General features: G+C 40.5%; 1 protein-coding gene across 1 annotated transcript in view; it reads left to right on the top strand.

The window, feature by feature from the left end:
* rngtt (RNA guanylyltransferase and 5'-phosphatase) overlaps positions 1 to 21,551 on the top strand; it is a 123,802-nt gene extending 102,251 nt beyond the window's left edge. Inside the window, exons 14-16 of the mRNA XM_034699747.1 lie at positions 5,618 to 5,684; positions 16,350 to 16,473; positions 20,954 to 21,551. Coding sequence (XP_034555638.1) covers positions 5,618 to 5,684; positions 16,350 to 16,473; positions 20,954 to 21,126 — 364 coding nt within the window. The 3' untranslated portion in view covers positions 21,127 to 21,551. The remainder of the gene's footprint in view (positions 1 to 5,617; positions 5,685 to 16,349; positions 16,474 to 20,953) is intronic.
* The last annotated feature ends 2,566 nt before the right edge of the window (positions 21,552 to 24,117 follow it).

The raw sequence follows: 24,117 nt of genomic DNA, 5'->3' as shown, positions 1-24,117 counted from the left end.
TCTCTCTTTCTCTGTGTGCTTTGTCTTCAGCTGTCAGTATTGTGTGACTGAAGGCAAACAGACTCACACCAAAGAGCTTTTTGGTCATACTGACTTTTTCCTCTGAGAGCCAGGTGACTTTAGCGACTGTCCCAGCTTTGTAGCCATGAGCTTGTCATCATTCAGCAACAACAGACTGAGGGGAGCACAGCAGGGCACAGCCACTCATTCTGCTCCAATGCCGGCCAGCAGGGCCAGCTCGTCAGCTTCTTGACTTTCCCCTGTGTGTGGGAGAACACAGATGAACATTGTTGCCATCGCAGATATTTTTGATAGTCCCCCGAAAGATAGAAGCTATGCTGGTGAAAGGAGCACTCGTCAGACCTCATTCAAGGTTGGTGTAGGTTTTCAAATCTCTCTGTAGTCGCTGTCTGAGAGGGAGGAATGGACAGACATGCAAGGAGGCAACAACTGTTTATTCATCAGCCCACACAGGCAATCCTTGAGAATGTCTTTGTGTACCACAGAGGCATAAAGCTTAGCAAGTTTTATTGCCTCTCTGAAAGTGAGCACAGAGGCAGATGGTGGTTATTGTGCAGCAGGAAGAGTGGAGAGGTGGAGAAGAACAAACGGAAAGATGAAGCAATTCCAGGAAAGGATGCCAGTGCCCCTCCCATGTGTGGCAGATGAATAGGGCCAAGTATTGTATAGATTGCTCAAATTATGGGTCATTTGAACAGCATCCTGCATGAGGTGATGAGTAATGGTTGTATCATCATGTATTAGGTGTGTTGACATTTTGAAGACAAGTCGAGCATTTCAGTTTTAGATTTTCTCTCTAGAGGCCATCATCAAGGCTTTCAGTGACTAGTCTTTCTGTGGACTCAGGTATCATTACATCATCCCGATCTATACTCTGTAATGGATCTACATTTGACACAATGAGGTCAGGGACTCCTACTTTTGACTGAACAAGTTGTCAACAGTAGGCTTGAATCATTCTAGAGATTTCTGAAATGCGTGGTAACAATGTTCAGTATTGTTCTGACTGTACGTGCAACAGAAATAGGGTTGTAAAATTTCGTGAATTTTCAAAGTTGGAAACTTTCCATGGGAATAAACCAGGGATTTACTAAATTGAAGGTTGGCTCTTAATAGGGAACTTAGATATAGTTGGGGAAAGTATATTTTAGCATAATCCTGACTAAAACAACCAGATTTCATGCAAGTACAGTTGAATATCTATGCTATTCCTCAATCATATATAGACATTGTACACAGACAGCCTGACACAGAGCAATCCTCAACAAGGCTGGACAGTGGCACTGAAGAGGAAGAGTCAGAGTTGGATGTTGAGGAAGTGGACATGGAGAATGTTGATGAGACCTAGGAATAATTTATTCCCATTAATTCCCATGGAAAGTTTCCAATTTGGAATATTTCCAAAATTCCCAAACTTAACTTCCCATGGAAATTTACCGGAAACTTTCCGCAAATTTACAAAAAAATTTCCACCCCCTGTGTTGTAATGCTATTTGGCAATAAGCTTCAAAACCATAGACTGTATAAAATTGGGCAGCATGGCAGCTCCCGGAAAGTAAAGCCAAAGCATTTAGAGCTCCCCCTGGTGGCAGTATTGGTCATAAACCCTGTCTCCATTGTACCAGATGGGACATGGGTCAAACTACTTGTCATGATAGTTCTTGTGCTGATTTGTGTAGTTGTTTGATGTTGAAAAATAAGGGAAGTTACATCATGATTGACAGCTCAGTGGACAAATGCAGCTCTTGCTGTGTTTATTACCAGGTTAGCAGAATAGAGAAGGACTATCCAAAGAAAAAGCAAGAGTCACTGACCTTTAACCATAACTAAATAGTCCACTTCAAAACAACAGAAGAATCTGTTCAGCTGTGGACTGTACCGACCTGAAGGACAGTTGAACCTGTAAGTTAAGTGTGTGTTTTGGTCAGCAGAAAGGCTAGGATGTGAATAACATGGCTACACTAGCTACTTCCCTTCTGCGCACGTCTTGGCTACAATATACATCACCAGTAAAATATGTAGGCGACTATGGAGGTGGTATTTTGGCTTCATTTTTACACTGGGAAGAAATGGAGGTGCATCGTCCATATTTATTCTCAACCAATAGTCCAAACAGCAGGAGTGCTGGGGATTTTTCAACCACTTTGGGCTTCGTCATCCAAAAATGACTCACTCTTCTTCAACTGTCGTCCAAGTGAACTACAAAGTGGTCACCAAATAGAACCCTATGAATCTTGAGGATATTTATGGTGCTTCTTCTGATGGTTCAAATAGTGTAATTACAAGGCCCATTCATCCAGGGATGCACCTGACAGGTTGGTTGTTTGGTACTTGGGAAAAATACACTTTCCTCTTGATATGGTAACCATTTCATTTCTAATTTTAGTACGCAGTGGAAAGATTACACCATTACAGCCACTCTGTACGGTGCAAAGAAGTGTTTTTCTTGAATCTAAAACTCACACTGTGTCTCTTTAAAGAAGCAAACAACTGGGAGAGACAGTTTGAACCAGCTGCAGAGAATGATTTGGATAAAAACAATGTTCTCTGCACTTGTAGTGTAAATCAGAGTAAGTGGATCTGGGGTGTCAAGAGGCCGTCTGCTCGCGGCTTTTCAGCCGTCAGAGCAAACAAGATGAATTCTTCAGAACAAACACGGAGCCTGTCTTTGGACTCGGAGCCCAGTGAAAGGATTTCTCTGTATAGACATGAAGCTTTGTGGAGTTGGCGCCCAAGTGACCTGAGTGTCTGCAGTCGGAACGTTACCACAGGGATTGTGATGCCGGAACTCAAGAAAACACATTTTGCAGAATTTAATCTTTTATTTTTCCAACCGTATAACAGACTTGCTACAGTTTTTTACCTCTGTTCATGGCAGCGTTGTAGTCCAGTCCCCAAGCCTTGAGTCCTAGTCAAGCCTCAAGCCTTTAGTTCGAATGTCGAAACTGGGTCATCAGAGAATAATCCGAGTCGAGTCCCCGTTACCTGAGTCCAAGTATGAGTCGAGTTCTCATTATTGATATTATTCCGTATAAAAGGAGCACCATTTCACCTCAAACTATTTACTGTACTAACCTGGACTGACTGTGTGAGACATTTGGGATGAGTAGAAAACATATTTGATTTATTAACATCTGATTCTGAATGATTCTGTGGGCGGGTCTGGAGATTTTAATCATCAACAAAGTTGCAGCGCTGCATGTCGTGGGTATTTGCGCACTGTACTCTTTATAGGGAGACACAGTCATCACTTCTGCTGCAGTGAGATCCAGCCATCAATCAGAATTACCATCTTTGAACCAGTGCTTGAGTCACTTTAGAGGTTAACATTAGGGTTAGCTTGCTAACAGTAACATTATCAACAGTTTTCTGGGTGCATCCTGGACAGATGTCTGTAAACTTCCTGTGTCCCCGTTTTCCCCTTTTCCTATTGCACATGTTGCACTGTTCTTGCTGCATTTAATTTACAATCTTGGAAAGCAAAAACTCAACTACTACACATTCGGCAGGAGCTGTTGCTGAAAAAGTCGGCATTTGAATGTGTATGAAGGTGAACACGGGACAGCCCATGCTCAAAACTGAGTACATTATGTAAGGAAAAATGTCTGCTTAACACTGCTGTTATCATCACCACCACTTATGGTTTAAGTTTCTTTTTAGCCACCACTAACCTTAAGTTTCACTCACCTTCTTTACTGCACTTATGTTTTGAGATTTTTTAAGAAGTACTTTGAATACTTAAGTATTTTAAAAGGAAGTAATTCAGTACTTTAACTCAAGTAATTATTTAACAGAGCAACTTTCACTTGTGTTGGAGTAATATTTGACCTGGAGGATCTATACTTTGACTTAAGTAATGAAGCTGTGTACTTTGTCCACCACTGCTACTATTATAAATAAAGTATCTAAAGGATAGTATTGGCACCATTCATTACAACGAATTCTGACTTTTCATCAGTTTTAATCTCAAAAGTATGTTTTTTTTATTTTGCCTTCATCTTATAGGAGCAACAGTGTAGCATCAATCCCATCCCTGGTTAGTTTGACATGTTCACTCCTAAATGAGCTTTTGTACAGAAGTGCAAAACCAAACAAGAAAAGACAGACTGAACCACGCACAACACAAACAATGACACTATAAAATTACCATAAAATTGCATAACAAGCTCCAGATAAATCAGGACTGTGTGACTCATCCCTCTTTTGAAGATATCTCAACTTGAGTTCGAAAACGATCCTTTTTGTCAACCATTTTTCATCATCTTTTTATCCCTGCAGAAAAGAAAACAGAAACAAGATTTTAAGCTCCCTATAGACACTCCAAGGCGATTCCTCACACCCCTGCTTCTATGGATCTATAAATAATGTGACATATTGTTTCAGCCGTTTGTAACACAGGTTTGATTGCATGTAGTTCTTCGGTTGCCGTGACATTTAGCAGCATCTGGATTGCTCTTATAAAAACCTGCCTTGTGTTGGAGTCTATTTTTATGTCATCTCATTTTTACTCCAAACCTGAACTCAGGAAATTGATGCTGCGGTGTAATCTGAAGACAGCAGGACTCCTTTTGTGAGATGCAAAGCTCAGACATGCAGATTGTGAATGGACAATCAAGTTAGCACGCTGGAACAGCTTGTAAACGACAACAAAAGAGTCTGTTTTTCTGAAGCACTCTGAAATATTCTTTCATCTGTTCTCTCATCTGCTCCGCTCCCTCTGGCAAATTCTCATCACGATCTGTTGTTTCAGAAAACTGCATGATAATTGGTTTAATTGTGTTGTTTTTCAGTCCTGCAGGTTTTAGGAAAGTGGACACAGCACATGGGTCTGGAGGACTTTGGTTTTATAGGGTCTTGGTACATGACAGTGTCCGTCACAGCCTGGCTATAATGACTCCCTTAATGCCTACTGCTGCTTCCTTCCTGCGTGTGCCAGCTATCATTACGCAGGAGGGGGGCTGGAGAAGATGGGTGGATGCTCTCGGATTTCAAGATCCAATTGAAATCTCTACAGCGGGTGCATCACACTTTGTAGCTGCACTGTTTTTAGCTGCATAACCTCTATTCCTTCAGCTCTAAAATAGAATGAAAAAGTGGAAGTGGTCTTTTATTAAGTCTGAGGCACACATAATGGCATATGTAGTGTCTGGAAATAACAACATGGGAGTGATGTGGAGCAGTGTGTGATTAAGACATCTGTTGGGCGTGATCTCCAAGATGAGACACAAATACTGCACAGACACTCGCAGGAATACTCCACATATGATCCCCGGGTTTAGTCTGAATTGACTTGGCTCACAGGCAGCTCACAGATGGAGGTGCAGCGCTGCGTGGCACCCCTGACCTTGTCTCTGCATGCGCTCCACACATCTATTACTGCTTTGAACGACTCCAAAGGTGCCCATACTGTACATTTCTCTTTAAGTTTAGAGGCATCAAGCTGCGCAGGGAGACAGAAGGGCTCACCGAGGTGTAATCTCACGTCCCTGCAGTTCTGTTACTAGCTGGAAAATGGAAGCGGCATAGTGATTTCTCGTTACCACCCCGGATCCTGTCGTGTCGAGGGTGTTAACTGTGATCTTTTTTGTCTTTCTAGGCTGCTTCCACAGACGGTTGGCTTGCTGTACGTCGGCAACTATGACAGGCCCTTTGCAAACATGAAGGTGAGAAAATAATGTGTTGTTTGATTCCAATTCATCAGTGTGTCAACGAGCTATTACCACACCTTTATTATTACAGCTTCACTTCAGAACGGCTTTGTTAAAAGAAGGTAGCTGAGTTTCCATCTATAAATACTCCTGTTTTTCAAATCTATTCCAACATCCTATCAGAAAACATTTCTTTTTCCCTTGTTACAATTGAATGCTGATCCAAACTCCCTCTGAAGTCGTCTTTGTTCTCAGAATAATACCACTCAGCTCTGCAGATTTTTGCAACATACCCACCACACCTTCTCTCACCAGCTCTTTTTTAAAATCCTGCTCTCATTCACAAATCTGGTTCAGTTCTTTTCTCTTTCTCTAGTTGCTCACATTTCCTGCAGCAATGTTGCAAATTTGTATTTTGAATTGTGTATGTGTAATCCGCGTGATGTTACAGTTTCTAACTTTTCACTGACGCAGGGTCTCCTTTGTCTCAGAACTCCCCACTCTTCTTCTTTTCTTTAAATGAACGAATCATTCTTTCATTAGAGATATGCAACTGCGGATTAATCGAGCAACAGAGACACAATTCATTACTACTTTGATTATTAATCTATTGTCCCTTTTCTGTAGCCAAACTTTTTTTTTTCCCCGGCTGCAAATTGTGATGATTTTCTGCTTTCCTTCAGATATGTGATGGTAAACTGGACATCTTTGAGTTTAAGACTAATTTGTCTATTTTGTAGCTTCAAAAGATTCATGATGGGGTTATTGCATGCATGTCCTCCCTGGTGTTCTTTTTGAACACTTGTTCTGATATATGGGATCAGACACAGTACATCATCAGACCTCGACTCTGCATTAACACAGGCTCTGTCCAGTGCACTTGTTCATAACAAGCATTCCCTTTTTGGCTTTGAAGTCAGAGATAATACCAGGTTTTTCTGCCTGACACACATTACAGCACCTATATTTGAGTATAAGCCGATACAGAATATTCCTGCAGTAGTAGTTAAAGAAATGCATATAACTTAAAACACTGATGACTAACGTTACACTCTCTCGTGCACTTAGCACCATGGATTTTTGTTATTAACACATCAATTTCACCTTAGATTACTTGATTTTCAAAGAGGGGAGGGGAGCTGTTACTCTATTGTTGGATCAGTGTATCAACTAGCATACTCTCTGACACCATATACTGCATTTTAAGCCGTGTTAGATCCAGACATGGGCATGTTACTGGCTTCAACCATTGTTCAGTCTTGTTTTTACCAGCTACGCAAAATCTCTCAGATCAGGCCCTTCCTTTCACACCATAACCTAGAAATGGTTATCCATGCGTTCATCACTTCCCGATTAGAGTATTGTAACTCACACTAGACCTGCCGAAGCAACAAAACCTCACAAAACTCCAGTTAGTCCAAAATGCCGCTGCCAGACTCCTCACACACACACACCAAGAAAAGGGAACACATCACACCCATTTGAGCCTCCCTTCACTGGTTGCCTGAGATTTTAACACTCACTTTTAAAGCAATGAATGTACCTAAGCGAATGCCTTAAAATGTATGTCCCAAACTGAGGTCCCTCTTGGAACTTCCAAGGGCAAAGTTAAAAATCAGAGGTGACGGGGCCTTTGCAGTAAGGGCCCCGTCGAGATCAGGCAAGCCACATCTTTGTCCTCTGTTAAATCTCTTTTAAAAACAGACTTTTTAAAATGTGCTTTTACTTCTTAACTCATCACTGACTTTTTAATTTCAGCATGGTTTTTATTATTGTCTTTTACCTAACTCATTTTAGCTCTCCTTACCTTTGTCATGTGCTTTTGTATTTTATCTCGCCATGACTTGCACTCTGTAAACCACTTTGTTAACATGTGCTATATAAATAAAAGGTATTATTATTATTATTCAAGGTAACCAGGAAAAAGTCCTGCTTTTCAAAACCACTAATATTTTCCGTCACACTGTTCCTACGGCATGAGCATACCCATGAGATCATATATACTGTTAGCTCGCTAGCCGTTGTTAACTTGCATGCTACATAAGTCAGTACAGCTTTTTATAGAGCCGTTCCCGAGGAAAAGAGAATGTAGCGAGCACCATACGAGTACACAGAGAGAAAAGCTGCATCCAGAGTCTCTTTCAGGGCACTTTATGTTATTTTAATGTATCATTAGCCGCCACAGCTGCTAGTCTATACTGTTCGATAAGGTGCTAGTGTTGCCTCCCCAGCCAACCCATAAACTATGGGTTGGGGCTGATCCCCTAGGGTACCAGGAATATAGATGCTTACAAATACCAATAATATGAACAATTCAACAATGCAAGTCCTGTCAACATTTTTATGAAGGGTCTAAACAACGCCTCAGTCAGTGACACAGTGAGTGAGTAACTCCTTCCCACCCTCAGTATTGTCATTATTGTGCCAGTCCCCATGTATCAGCCTTGGGCTCCTCCACTGAACAAGATGCATCTCAGTCTATTTCCTGTTTGGTCCCTAGCTTCTCTCAGGGAGACGCAGCAAACATTGCAGCCCCCAGGTCATCTTCTCCTGGCTTTCATGTTCCTATTGTTGTTGTGAAATGTGTCTTGTAGTCAGCCCGTGTGTAAATATGCTGAAAGAATGGTAATTTCATGCCAGCACAGAGCATGTCGACTTGTCGTTACAGCTGCCTGAATAATGTTCCTGATAAACCTGACATGACTTGACACCTAAGCACAGCCTGTGTGTGTTTGTTTGTGTCACCTGCAGTGCACCATAATTGCACTCATCATAAAAATTCATGTATGTGTCAGTCATGTCTATTAAATGAAATGTGAGGCAAATCCATCTGCTCGCATGCTTGAAAGCATCAGACCTTCAAAAATAAATTCAAACTTTCATCTGTTTATTGTATTTGAATAACCATGAAAACCTTTATTAGCTGCTACATTCTCTCAGTTTAGCTTCTTATTGGTGCGCTAAGGTTCTCACATGGCCTCCGAGGTGCTTTCATGATAATCCTAGAGCTTCTTTACCAACCAAATAAAGGAAATATTCTAGAGGAGTAGACCCACTGAAAACCATTTTTGGGGATTGCCAGATGTTTTTCCAAAATCTCAATAGTCTTCAAAATGAACCACTGGTGAAACAACCCATCAGTCCAACAGCCAATACTCAGCCAAAGAAAATAACATTATTACAAAACTCTAGTGGTTAAAATGTGACCTGTTGGACTTATTAGGCGTCTAGTTTTGTTGATAACGGTAAAGGGCTTGGGAGTACATCATAAGGTTGAGGGTTGTCACAAGTACAGAAGCATAAGTTCATACAGGGAGGTGACTAATAAAAAAATGGCATCAACTACCTTATTGGTTCAGCTTTCCTCCAAAGCTTATTCTTATGTTTGGTGTTCTGATGATCCTGTCAGGTCAAAGGTCAAACATTTCCAATAGACTAGCTGTCTCGCCAAGCTAACCAGCTGTTTGCTGTCGCTCTGTATTTATTCAACATGCAGTAAAAGCAGCAACCATCTTGTCAGCACTTCAACTTCCTGTTATCTTACATGGGGTGGTACCTCATCCGGAAAACATCAGCTTGATTTCAACTAAAGATTAGATGTAAAGATAAGTGATATGACATATCCCCAAAAGTGAAGCCAAAACAATTGGAGCTCCCTCCGCTGACTGGCTGTAGGTCATAAAGCTCTGCCCCCCCGTGCAATCTATGTTCAAGCTTTGCGTTCACCATTACTGCCAAGGCTGCGTTTGTTGTGCTTCCTTCTTCAATCAGCTTGCTTCCTGGTTGGCTATGTTTAATAGTTTCAATTTCGAATCAGTGTGGCTCGATCTTCTTTAATGCAGATTGGGGGAATTAAAATCAATCTCAACATTCCTCACACCACAAGAAAAATCTGGCAACATAACCTTCAGAGCCATCAAACAATCAGGACTTTGTTTGAAGTGCGTCCCCCGCTTCAGCAAGTTGTGCTAAACCTCCAGTAACCTCCAGTTTTCATTATTCCATACAGTACTGCAAGAGGAGTTTTTTTATTCCATACAGTACTGCAAGAGGAGACCCTCTAGGCTTTGACATCTGGAAAAGTTACAATAAACTGAAGCCTGGTAGTAGAAATGGCTATTGATTCTCCATTTAGCTGTAGCTCCACTGCCTCATGGAGTTAACTCCCTGTGCAGAACTGCATGCGGCCTGCGAGTAAAGCTCATTAATCATAGATAATATGAACTGTGCGACAGATCGAGTCACCAGAGATGAAGATAAGAGCAGCTCTCTGTCAAAGGACCCACTGCTTTGATGAGGCTCTGAGAGTTTGTCAGTGTGTGCGTCACCTGCAGAGTACTGAAAAGCCTCTGACAGTTTTTATAATCAGTTTTTCCCCCCAATTTGTACTGCTCCATGTGCATCATTAAGTAAGACCGGGGACAGTTTAACCAACTGTAACACCTCCTCATAGAGCTTCATTTGAATACTTGAAAAGATGTGGATTTTGAAATATTTTTTTTAGCCTGAAACTTTTGCAAATTACACAAAATTGAGGCTTTAGATGCATGAATTATGTCAGGGTAATTTAATCCACTTCCACCAGAGAACAATCAATCATGCAGCACAACAAGTAAAGATAATTAATCAAAAGTTGAGGGGAATAAACACAACCGTATTCCAGTTGTTTAACTATTCCTCTATCTTCTTTTCACTGACAGTCTGTGCCTGCTTTCCTCTCATTTACCTCATTTAAATGTTATTAGCTTGTTGTTCTCCTCTTAGATCTCCTCGGATGTGCCGCGACAGTCCATTTGAATGTTTGAGATAATGACAGGTATTATACATCCTCACCAAAGACACAGCACAGGGTGGATATAATGGGTTCCTGAGGAGATGTTGAGTCACTGAACTCTCATTAGTTTGTTCTCTGAAAGTCCAAATTTGCCCTTGTAATTACATTAAAGGTTATTCTTATGCTCAGCTGCTACAAGAGGCCGATACTCATGTACAGAGGGCCTCTCAGGTATTCTATTTAAAAGTATATTTCAGATTGAATATTAGTTTAGATCTCGTCTGTCAGCTCTGTTTTTCCCTGTGAGAGACTGTTTGTTCCATTTCATATTTTTATGTTATATCCTCTCCTCACTTACATATTCTTTCATCTATTTCCTCGATATTACAATGGACCCCAGTGCTGCAGTATCGTGGACCTGCAGGCTGAATTCTGATTAAGTCTGGAAAAGTCTGAAAATAAAGGTAGGGTCATTTAGAGAGCCCTGTAGCGGAGAACAAAACACTTTCAAGGATATTGAATCTGTGCTCATCCCTGATGCCATTTCTGTAAAATTCCTTTAATAAACAGAAGCAAAGTGAATGAGTGCAACAGCCCTCACAGATGCAGGTAGTGGATCAAAAACTAGGGTGCCTGTCCATCCTGTCCACAGTGTGTGAAAAGGTTAGACTTCATACTCTAATACTCTAGCTAGTCACACTACTTGTTGTCAGACTGGTTTGAGCTTCCTGTTAATGCAAACTTGTTGATTCCAGGATCTGGGCTGTTTTCGAAACCTCCTACTATACTAGCAGTGCGTACTGATTTGGCCAAAATTCAGTATATAGTGAGTAGTATGTGAACAAGAGCAAAATCTGCAGTATGCCAAAACTACCCAGATGTCTACGGATTTGGGAAAATTTCACAGTATGCATCGGACCAGTCTGCCTCGCGTACTGTTTCCCACAATGCACAGCGCTTGTTACGCTTTTTAATTTCTCTTCTTTTTTTGACGTGGGGAACTCAGTTTTTATGTGTGGTGAAAATTATTAAATTCCATATAAACCACTTCCTAACTTTTTAAATCATAAGTGGACGCTACAGTAATCATGTCTTTCATATACTCTTCTTTCTGTCAGTGTATCATACTAAAATAGGTAACAGGTTTAGATACTTTCATTGTATGTATTACAGGGAAATGGTACCAACATATTCACATGTTTTCAACTCGCTATAAGTTCCTCTGCTGCTTCAACACTCTGTCTGGTGTCTCCTTTGTCCACGCTGTCACTTCTGTGTAATGTTTATGCAGCCTAGAAAAAAAAGTAGCATTTGGCGTTGTTTACTTCTGCATTTCAAAACCGGAAATCCAGTGACGTCTGGCCCAGCGTTCTGCAACACAGATCGAACAGAACAGTCATACTACATACTAAATTCAAACGCACTATGTAGTAGGCAACACCTACTGCATACTGCATAGTAGGTAGTATGTAGCAGGCCTTTTTGGAAACAGCCGTGATGTTAGGAAATAATTGATTATTTTTGGATGTTTGGTAGCTTTCTTACTAAGTCTTTAATAAGAGGATCAATACAACTGTATACACCTAAATGATAACATTTATTACCTATTGTACCTGAATTGTTGTACTGTATACCTTCTTGTTTGCTACTGTAACTCTGTAAATTTCCCTGTTGTGGTATGAATAAAGGAGTATCTTATCTTATCTCTTAAATATTCAATACTGATTGGTCAAAACTCCCTAACAATGAGGATTACGTCTGAACAGTCATAGCGTTGGAGGGATGACCCATTCACACACGTTATATAAAATCTATCTGCGGAAAGGAGTTCTGGAATTTTCCCCTCTGCCTGTTGACACTGTGGCAAAAATGTTAGTAGGCTAAACGACATCGATGTTTCTTTGTTTGTTTGTTTTTTAAGCTGTATTTTTGGGGGTTTTACACCTTTATTTACAGATTAGAGGACAGTGGATAGGGTAGGAAACTGGGACAGAGTGGGGGAATGATGTGCAGGGAAAGAGGCCGCAGGCTGGAATCGAACCTAGGCCACCCTCCATATGGTCGCACAACTCCGCTCACATGGAGGATGTTTTTTTAATTAATTTCACAGTCCTGTTTCGCAATTGACTGGTGAGCACATCTCTAAGTAGCCGAGTGATACAAAGTAACTTAAACCATAAGCCTTGACTCATTTATTCTAAAGTCATATCACTGCAAAGCTCCGAGAAGGAGAGCTGAATGAGGACAAAAATATATACATACAGTATATATTCCTACAGAAGTACAATTCACCTTTTTAACATTTCCTTCAGTGGAAATGTTCAAATTAATTTAAATTAAACAACTTGACCGTGAAAAGAAATGTTTTGCAATCAGGCTGATTGGATGAAGACAAGATAAAGACATCAATTCATCTTTCTGAGGATTCTGTATCAGTATTGACATCAAAAAGCTGGCACCACTTGGGCTCTGGTATTAATGTGTTTTGTGAAATGTCAAAGAGGAAACTTTAATAAAACCATCTCAGACTGTTTTAGAAAAATATTGACTCTGAATTTCCCAACATTGTTTTAAGTCTCTTTTCTCTTTATTTCATTCTCTTGAAGGAGCTTATCAATCAAAAGAATTAAATCCATGGTTGTGGACCGCTTCTGTTAAACATTTCTGGTGTTCTGCATCCAAACAAACCATTGCAACCTCTGAAGATTACCCACAATCAACAGACATTAAACATCCATTCTTCATTGGGTAAAGAAAACAAAAAAAGAAAGCTCTGGCAAAACTTTCTTATCTTGTTAGTTCTGTAGCTTCTAAATCTGAACAAACAAGGACTGGAAAAGCAAAGCAGAAACATAGAGCCTCTTACAGTAGACACTGGCTGATAAGGTCCTCGACTGCCAAACTCCCTGATCACTGGAGGCACACGTGTGCTACCATAATGAGACAGATTTGGACAGATTAGACACAGAGTGCTGATGGAAAAATGGCTGCCAACTTGACACCCTTCACCAGCAGGAAGAAATCCCACCCTGTAGCAGCGCATGCTGCCGGCTATACCGCCCATCACAGCTTTCTGGCAGCCTCCTGTGTCCAGCTTTGAGATTCTGTCACTAGTTGAGATCATCTGCTGCTCTTCTCCGAATAAAAACAGCTTGATTTACAGCTCTTCACATCGATTAATGGAGATCAAAGATACATGTTGAGGCGATAAATCTGAATTTTTGAGATTATGACAATGACTAATCCAGCATGTTGATCAGTTATGACTCGTCTTCCTTCCTCGCACTCTTTTCTTGCTTCCCGTGTGATCTCGACCCCCACTGTGCGCCCAGATGCCCCACACTATAGGATCGACGAGCCCTCGCTTTGTGTTTCAGTGCCAAACACCAGTTCTTTCCCTGCAGTCATTGTCTCTCTCTGACCCTTAATTGAGGTTAGACCCTTTGTCTTTTAAGCCTTCATGCAACCTTACAATGAAATAACTGCCTGGAAATCCTGAAATATCACAGAAAAACCTTTTCTTTTTTTCCCTTCAAACCCACCACTGCACTTGATTCTTTCAGCTCCACTTCTCTCTTAAAGGCAGCTCTAAGATTTGCATTTTCCAAGTCTTGAGAATCCTCTCAGCGAAACTCAGTCCCCCGACAAATAAACAACAGATGCTCAAATGTCTTCTTTGACTCATGCTTAATCCTCAGTGTCTTGTGCCATTTTCATACACTTCAACTATGTTTGAGTGTGCTCTGTGTGCACGGTTGATTTTATTTTCCAAACAGAGTGATGTAATAAGTCAGGGATCCTGTGTAGCTCAGCAGGATCAGCAGGAACTGTTGCACTGCTTTGTTGAAAGCATCATGAATCCTAAAATCTGCTTGTACCGTCAGAAAGTAAACAGAAGTGAGTCAGTTCAAAAAAAGCGGCACTCACTGCCTTCCAGTTATCATTTCTAAGATATGTATTACATTAAAACACCTTAAGCTGGCCCTAAACTAGAGGATTAATGGATAGATTAAAGACGTGATCCAGCTATCTCACAAATCCCAGGGTTGTTCATTATTATAAAGGTGGTTTGAACAAATAGTCTCCCCTGATGATCCTGTACTTTTAAGAGATTACCAGTGATTATTGTTATTTCATGACTGGATCAGAGTCTACCTGATTTTTCATTCTAATATCAAATATATTAGATTTTTTTTTAAAACTTGAAAACCTGTTGGTCAGTGCAGTCTAGAGGAGAACAGATTGTTGTGTGTGTTGGAAGCATACACTCATGGCTGTGCAAGAAAAGGTCAACAACCTCCGGCCATGAGAAAATGAAGCCGTTGCGGAAGTGCTCAAAACTGCAGTTCCTCGAGTGTCCACTTGAGGCTGGTTCGTAAGCACCAGAAGCCACATACGCACCCATTCAAAAAAGGTGATATGTACAGCAAATTAAAAAATGTTCACAGCCTCATTCAAAAATGATTATGGTCTGATTATCTCATGTCTCTAACTGCACACATTTTACAAGGCAATTTTTTTTTTATTCTGTTTAGTTTGGAAGATATTAAGATTGCGAGTTTCACATAATAAAAGGCACGGCTGACTTAACTGACAAGCAGGCACTCTGTAGCTGTTAGTGAGGAGTCTTATGGCCCTTTTCTACCGGCCTGTCTTAGCCCTACTCTACTCGACTTGACTCGACTCTACTCAGTGTGCGTTTCCACGGTACCTTGTGTCAGATACCAGTTTTTCGTACCTGCTCTGCTCTGGTTCCAAGCGAGCTGAGCCGATACTAAGAGGTGACGTTGACGGACTGGCGGCCACTGATTGGTCAGAGAATGTCGTCACTGAAGAGTCATGAGAGCGACGCCCAACACAGGAATCAAACCTGCCATTTTTAAAAAACGACATCAGTACTGTACAATGTCTGCACGCAAAGTTTCTCCTTGGTCCATTGACGAGGTCCAGACTTTTTTGGGTCTAGTGGTCGACGATTGTGATTGTTGTGTTTGTGTTGTGTTTGTGTCGCGTTCAAAATGACATGAACACAGTTTCGCCCAGCTGTGTTATGACGACCTCACCCACCGTGAGTCGGTACTCGGGCAGACACCGAGTAGAGTAGTGCCGAGTCGAGTCGAGTAGGGCTGGAACTGTGTAGTGGAAAAGGGCCATAAGTGTTTGGTCGCCTGTAGTAAGGTCAACAGAAAGTTGAGTTTAGTTGGCAATTCCAACATGGCGTCCACCTGTAATAGGCTTCAAAACTCTGCTTCAGAAACCAATGGGTGACATCACTGAGGCCACGCCCATGTTTTATAGTAAATGGTTTTCTCTCATTGTCCCTCTTCTACTCTGCCAGTCATTTATAGAAAGCATTTGTCAACAAAGCTGCCATTCAATCATGTTCTAGGCATCAAATAAGAAGTTAAAACGACAATTCTCTGAAAAATGAACATTTACCCCTCTCACCATTAAACAAGGTAATCAGTGAGTTTATCTGCTGCAGCTTAAAGCTACTGCCCATTACAGGATCTATATCTCTGTTTTATGCACCGCCTCTAAATGCTCTCAGGAGCTTCATTTTGCCTCTAAACTGCTACCTAAAGTTTCCTTGACAATGATTTGCAGCATATTTTTGACAAGTTTGAAAAACAACGTAGCAGTTACACGTGCCAATCATTGTGGGCTATTGTTATTCATGTATGCAGCTGCACGTCTCTAAGCACTCTTATAATGATGAGACTCCACGAAACAAAAAGCAACGCTGTAGCAGAACAGACTCTGAATGTGGCAAAATGCAATCAAGGATTAGTCATTTTCACAAGCAATGATGGCAGCAGGAGAAAATGAAATTACTTTTGTTTCATTATCCGTGCATTGGAATAGTACAAAACCATCTGTGTCCTTTCATCTTTTTGTCTGCACAGGCAACTAAAGAGCTGAAACAGTACGACAACAAGATCATCGAGTGCACCTTCGCCAGCAACACCTGGGTGTTCATGAGGCAGAGGGTGGACAAGAGCTTCCCCAACTCCTACGACACAGCGATGGGTGAGACTCCGTCCGTCTCTGTCCAACAGTTATTCATCAACATCTCATTGTTTCTTACTTTGAACACAGAGCTCAACATCGGCTGCAAAAAAGATTTAAATGAAAGTACATGCAATTGACTTACAAACGTGTCATCACATCTTATAATGTCTTCTTCTTGGTGTGGATCTGCGTTACATGTCCACAAATGTCCCTAATGTCCCGCCTTTTTTTCAAATCCCCTCAAAAAAACTTTTTTGGGTGCAGGTAGCGAACCTCTCTTTAATCTATGATCTTCTCCAGCATTATTTACTCTGCAGTAAAGGCTAGTGAGGACCTAAAGAGCAGAGATTACTTCATAAAACGATTGTTTGTGATGCTTTTATTTTGAAATTTTTACTGTCCTTTTATTTCCTGTATTTCTAAAAGCATGCTTTCATTTCAAAAACTTTGAAATTGCGTGTATGCTACTTTCAGGCAGATTGTACGTCATGGAACTGAATGAAACAGTTTAAAGAAGGGTTAGAACCCACAAATGTTCAATATATTAGCATCTTGGAGAGGCATACAATGTTTTTTTATTCACGTAAATCTTAGAACATCAGTTTTAAAAGTGTCTTGTCAGATGCAGGGAGTAAAATTAACTTTTTACCTCATCTTGTGACCTCCAAAAATGTACCGGCCAAAAGAAAAATTGAACTGGCCAAATAAAAAAATCATGCCTTATTTGGTTTAAAATAATTACCATACTTTTTTATTATTAAAATACAACTTAATCATCACTTAAAGAATACAGTTATGTACAGATTAATTTAGATTATTGCTATTTTATTAGGTTATACTTCCTTTCAAGGTGACTGCTGCATCATCATGCATTAGACATATTCAAAAGTGCAACCTTTTACATTGACTTAGTGAGCCAAATGTCTGTCTCACGGCTTACAAGGAACGTTCCGTTTAACCCGCAGGAAAAGGGAAAAGAAAAAAAAACATCAACTGGACACCACAAACTTTTGTTTGTGGTGGCTTCACACCGGTAATGTGTCGCCACATCTTCCTCAAAACGCTCTTCCCGCCGTGCTTCTTCAAGCAAAGGGAATGAATAGAACTCCAGTAGCTGACATCACGCCGTTCCTGACGTGCCAAATCACAACAAAAGTACAGCACGCCACAAGGGTCGAAATAGCCTGACAGTTGGCAGAAATGGGCGGAAGTATGAAAACAAAACCTCACATACAATACAACATTTTCCATCGGCCACTGGCGGGTGTGTGTTTTTGTTTTACACGCCAAAATAAATTTTTACCCGCCATTGGCACTTGGTGGGTGTTAATTTTAAGCCCTGGTCAGAGGGCTGCTCATTTCTCGATCGGCACACACTGTACAGGGGGTGAATTTTTTTCTAACGTAGCAATTTTGAAGATATTGAGATTACGAGTCTTCCAATGAGAGGCACAGCTGACTTGATTGACAGGCGGGAACACTGTAGCTGTTGGCTGGGAGGTTTAAAGCCCGCCTCTTTACGTGACAATCGCTCAACAGCAGCAATATGGATGCCGCTGCCGATTGGCCTCAAAACAGCGCTTCAGACAGATGGGTGACGTCACAGATACTACGTCCATATTTTATACAGTCCATGCTACCAACCCTAGCTTTAAAGCTTGATTCCTTCTTATTTTTAATCAATGAATCAAATGTCTAAGTCGGAGAAAGTGGTTACTTGTGGAAACAAAACCTGGTTCAGCCATCCCTCCCTTTGGAAGCTTTAAAGCATCTTGCACTCCCTTGTTTTGTGTTTAAGAGGCCTCAAAAAACCAGGTCTCTATTCAAAGCAGGCAGCTGATGTTCAAGGGAAAGCTCTGCAAATTAATGACCATCTCCATCCTCCCAATATTACGTGATTAAAAGCAGTTGATTTGTCAGGATTGTTAAGAGTTGGTGGCACTAATTTTCCAGTTGGGTGCCATGAAATGGCTGCAAAGGAAGAAAGCGCCACAAGTATTGAAACAAGATTACATATCACTTTTAATGGTCTCAAGACCTGGTTTCAAGCCACAGCCGACAGCTGTATGGAGAGAGAAGGCTCCAATAAAAACCCACTGTTCATTACCTGCCCAGCACCAAACCACAAACACGCCCGGGAGTCTGTGGAGACAAAAACAGTTTACAGCCAAGAGAGAATTTAAGACTTAGATTCGTCAGGTTCAAAACAAGACTTCAAATAAATGTTACGGTTGTCTAGATGGTAATAAACTATATAAATAAAGTAAGTGAGCAACTGTTTACTAATTATGTCATCATTCCTCCTTTTCAGGTAAAAATATTTGTTCCCAGAGGGTCCAAAAAAGTGGAAAAAAATCAATCAGTCTGCTTTAAAAATATCACAGAAAGGTTGTTGAAGCCATGAGGGTGCTACAGCAGAGCTGCAGTTACATCATGCTCTGCTTTGACATGCTCCAAAAATGAACCCATTGTGTTCAAATGAGGCCGTGTATGAAGTGTTTGGCACAAAACTATCTTCTTTTTTTCAACTTTAATTTATTTTGAAAGTCTTTTAATACGTAGCTAGAAGTTTTTATCTTTGTAAAATATTGGTTTTCAGGTTATGTGGTTTTTGATGGAGGTCTTAGTTTCACAGTTCAATGGAAGTATCTTAACTGTTCTTTTCGTACTAATGTACTTGAGATGCATAAAAGATTATGTTGGCTAAATGTGGAGGCTAAATTAAAATCATGTCTCCTGTCATTTATGCAAACTGTTATATGGAATAACACACCACAGTTCTTTTGTGATAGACTCAAATATTCTGGTTTTAATCATAGGTATACGACACGTCATGTGAGCTCTGGTTATCTGCTAACACCAAGTCCTAGAACTAACTGTATGATGAAGTCTGTTCTTTTTAGAGGTTCCTCTGCCTGGATTCAACTCCCCACCACCAACCTGAGAATGATCAAAACAGATTTTCTTTTAAAAAGTCACTGAAACAAATGCTGATGAATTCCTCATAGATGATATTATTTAATCACTGTTTTGAAAGTCTTTGTTTTATTAATTTTTGGTGCCATGTGTTTGTGACAATTTTGTTTTTGTTTCCATTATTTGTAGTTTAATGCTACTCATCATTTATTTGCTCAGATACTTTGTTTATTTTTCATTTTCATTCTTGTTTTTTATAATTAGCTGCTATTGCATCTTTGTTTTATGGATACTGTGTGATTTTAAATAATTGTTTTTCTTGTTTTTGTTTTGTTGTGTGGACTCCAGGAAGACTAGCAACCACAATGTGGAAGCTAATGGGGATCCTAATAAATAAATAAAGAATATTATTTCCTCTTAAAAAAGAAAAAAAAGAAAAAAGAGAGTGTGACTAAGTGAGAATGCAAAAAAAGTTACCCATGATAATTAAAGTTACTTGTGTAACACTTATCTAAATGCTGACTTCCCAGTGTTTTACTGTAAAAAAAAACATGAAAGTATGAAATGAAGCAATAATAAAAAGTAGCAGAAGCATGAGAGATTAACATTTAAAGAGAGCTTTGAATTGAAAGAGGAAGATAAAAGAGATGGATTATTGAGCTTCAGATCCTCAGGCTCAACACAAATACCTCTTTTATCTGAAATCTAAACAATTAGCTGAGTGTTGCTCCTCAGGCTATCAACAGCAACAATTTCTATTTAGATCCGCTTCATACTTATCTACTTGTTGTTGGAATCATGACCCGGTCATTGGCTAAGCCCCGCCTCCCTTGGTTACAGTTTCCATGCATGTTGTGTTCCGTTCCACAGGATGAAATGAAGATTGTGTGTGTACCTGCTCACCACTAACATATTCTTTATTCAGCATTTGTAGTCAGAGTCTACACAGGAGGTATTGGCTGGTGAAGTCTGTTTCCTTCCAATGATAAGAGCACACATTTAATCTGCTGATAAATCTTCAGCGTAACGCCTTCTTGTGTTGATTTGAAGCACATGACGTAATACCCTTTCTAGTAACAACACACTTCTCAAAATATAAACGCTTGGACTTTAATACGAGTGATGAGAAGTAACTGTATTGACAGAAACCAGTTTGAAGAAAATGTTATATTTTATGTGTTTTGATTTTGGAGTTTGATCCATGTCCCATATGTTAACATGGAGGAGGTGCGGTTTGTGACCTATATTGAGGCAGTCAGTTGGGGGAGCTGAAAGTTGTTCACTTTAGGTGGCCTGTAGTGTCATCCATCTTTTTATAAAGTCTTTGCTACTGCATTATACCAGAGGATTAACACAACTTAAGGTTAAACAAGTAGAAAAACATAGATTAACACTATGCCTTTTGCTATGCCTGTTTACTTTAAATGTTTGTGGCAGAGTTTAGCAATCCTTTTTTTTTCAAAGCTCTGTTTCCCTGCAAGCATTGTTTTTTTAATCGTGCACTTAATGAACTGTCTGTCATCATGTCTGTCGTAACTTCCTGTCTCTCCCCTCTGTGTGTGTTCCATGTTTCTCTCTCCAGCTGTGTGTAAAAGCATCCAGGAGCCCGTCACAAAGGAAATCCTCCTGGAGTACGTGGACCGCTGCGCCCCGGCAGTCCAAGAGCCAGCCCAGAAGCGGAAACACCCGCCAGACCCAGACTCTGAGCTAATGCCCCCTCCCCCTCCAAAGAGACCCAACAGGTCAATCCCGTAGCCCATAAGCTGGGCTTCTTGGACTGCTTTACAGTCATTCTTTACATCTACACTACCAGCCACATCAACAAACCCCAAAACAGAAGATAAACATATCAAGGCTTTCTACCCTCTGCACATGTTCATCATCGGCCTGTACTCGTAAGGACTACAGAAAACCTTAAACTGACTGCATCACCGACATTAATTGACCTTGTAGACTTGTTTGTAGCTTTAATTGCTGGTGTTCTTATTAAAACTAAAAACATGATGTTTAGTTTATTTTTTTGTTTTCTTATTTATCTTTTTTAAGTCTGAGCTAATTGGTAATTATCAACAGGGATGTGTTACGGCTGTGAATAACACCTGGCAATGAGTACCTTGTTTATGTTTTGTCAATTAGTTCCTTGTTTGTACTGAAGGAAGAGTAAACATCTTGAAGGCTCAGTCTGCTGTCTGAATGCATTTAAATCAGGAAGCAACACTTAGTAACAGTTTGTAGAATCACAGATCTAATCAGGAGAAACACAAAGCTGAATGGGTTGTTTTTAAGAGAATAGCATCCAACATGTTCGGCTCAGACAATGTTTGTCGTTACATTTTTTTTTTTATACCTTGAGTCACCAGCAGATAAAAACTAAATCTCAGCCTCCTCTCTTCTTAAGACTGTGTCCAAAGGAAGCCCATCTGTGTGGACGTTTGTTTTAAAGGCCTCATGTGTGGGCAGGGAGATGACAACATGATTACACAGCCTCAACAAACTAACTACAAAGGAGGACAAAGAGTGAGATCAGGCTGCAGATGGGTGACAAACCCACATAATGCAACATAAGTTTCTTAATGAGGTAAAAATAAATTCTTAATGTCGCTTTAGAGGGATCAATTAGAGCGTATCAAACATTTAGATTAAAGGAGTATGTAAACGTGGGATGTGTTTATGTTAAAAATGTGTGCAGCTACATCCACACTGGTCACCACTTGGTCACAGTTTTTTATGGAACTACTTTTTAGATGATGCATTTTTCTTTAAAGCTGTGATTTCTAAGTGCTGGGAACAGCAGTCACACAAAATAGATTTATTTTAATCTGAAAACACATTTTACACAGCCTGTTCAAGACAACACTGTTACACCTCACCATCAATGTAACTGTCACAGAGGCTCACAGTAAAATGTGGGGTGAAGTTGTAATACCACTGACTCGGCATCAGAGGTGTATCAGAGGTGCAACGGAGTCAAAAGTGTTTTACCTCTGTAATATGTTGAACCGTGAAGAAATAACAGCACTTAAAAGTGTGTATCTGAATATGTGTATGTTAAGCTTGCACTTTTTGTTCACAATGTAGACCTCTTAATGCTTCCCTAACACCACAACCCCAGATTACATATAATCCCACACTGGGTCACCAACCAAAGTGCAAAGGTGAAGTGACGGCAGAGCTTTGTTCTAAGCAGCGGTAAGTAAAAAGGTCTCAAGATGTAGCGTTGTGAGCCCTGATATGTTCTATAATTTCATTGTGTAATTGTGTGATGATACTAAGCATCTTTATTTTTTTCACATGTTTGATACAGAATTTTCTTTGAGCTTATGAACACCTGTATTCTTTAAATTTATGTGGTTCAATTTGAGGCAGTGGTTAGCGCAGTTGCCTCACATCAAGGAGGTTGCAGGTTCAATTCCCCGGCTGGGCAGGTGCCTTTCTGTGCGGACTTTGTATGTTCTCTCCTTGCATGCCTGGATTCTCTCTGGGTACTAAAATTGTCCAGAGGTGTGAGTGTGTGTGTGAATGGTTGTTTGTCCTTACATGTCATCTCTGTGACAGGCAGGCGACCTGTCAAGGATGTACCCCACCTCTTTTTCCTGTGATTGGCTCCCATGACCCGGACTGGGAGAAAGCTTTATACATAATGGATGGGTTCAGGTTAGAAGCAAATTAACAAAAACTATTGTTACTCTTGCATGCTAACTGCTAGCCATGATAAGCACAATATCTGAAACCATTAGGTATCATCTAACAACAACAAAGCCTCATGGAGTGATGAGCAACTTTGGAGGGCTTTCAATGTAGCCGGTAGTTAGCGCTAAATGATTCCCGTCCAAAACTGAGTTAGCTAAGTGTTGTCATTGTTTATAGTTCAGATATGCACTTTAGTCAACTAAACAATTAATGGTTAATGCCATAAAGCTATATTGTTCTACCCAGATGTTAAAAGGCAGATGGCAGATGGCATCTCATAGTACAGCGCAGTTTGTCAGTATTTTGATCTAGAAAATGTTGATAAAGTTGTAAGTAGGCTCTGTCTGGTTAAACTAGCTTACAACCACTTGACTAGAGCAATGTGTGTCCAGCACAGGCATGTGGACGTTAACCTGCAAGTAGGACAGACTTGTGGTGCCACACCCAGCAAACCAGTTAGACATTGATTACTGTGATTCCTTCTTTAGTTGTGTAAAATAAATTGTTCTGATTGTTGACCTAGTGTTTTCTTACCTAGACTAGTCGGTCAGTTTGAATTTACATTTCCACATATGCAACTTGGAAATTAGTCGATTTGAAGCATCCCTAGTTTTCAGTATGTGACTGGCAACATGAAAAGCACCCTGAACGGATTTGGCTTACTGATCTCCTGCATGCCCTGTGATAGGTTGACGACATGTCCAGGGTGTACCCCGCCTTCCGCCCGAAGCCAGCTGGGATAGGCTCCAGCCCCCTGTGACCCCTAACAGGATGGAGTGGTCAAGATAATGGATGGATGGATCTCCTGCATACTAAAATAACAAAGCATACTGGTGCGATTAGACAATACTACACATATTATAATGAGCTTGGACAGAACTAGAACCAGAGCCGTATTAGTACCCCTAGGGCCCCCTGGGCACTGAGGCCCATGTACCCCTCACATGCAGGCACGCACACACACACAGTCAATTGTTAGCTAGCTGCTCATCCTGCATCTCTTCACTTTGTTCGGCTTTTTTCAAAAAGCCCCTTTTAAGTGGGACATTTTTTTAT

This window comes from Notolabrus celidotus, chromosome 13 (assembly GCF_009762535.1).
Source record: "Notolabrus celidotus isolate fNotCel1 chromosome 13, fNotCel1.pri, whole genome shotgun sequence".
Classification (NCBI taxonomy): Eukaryota; Metazoa; Chordata; class Actinopteri; order Labriformes; family Labridae; genus Notolabrus; species Notolabrus celidotus.
The sequence above is the reverse complement of the archived record's forward strand: the minus strand, read 5'-3'. Positions and strand labels throughout refer to the sequence as shown.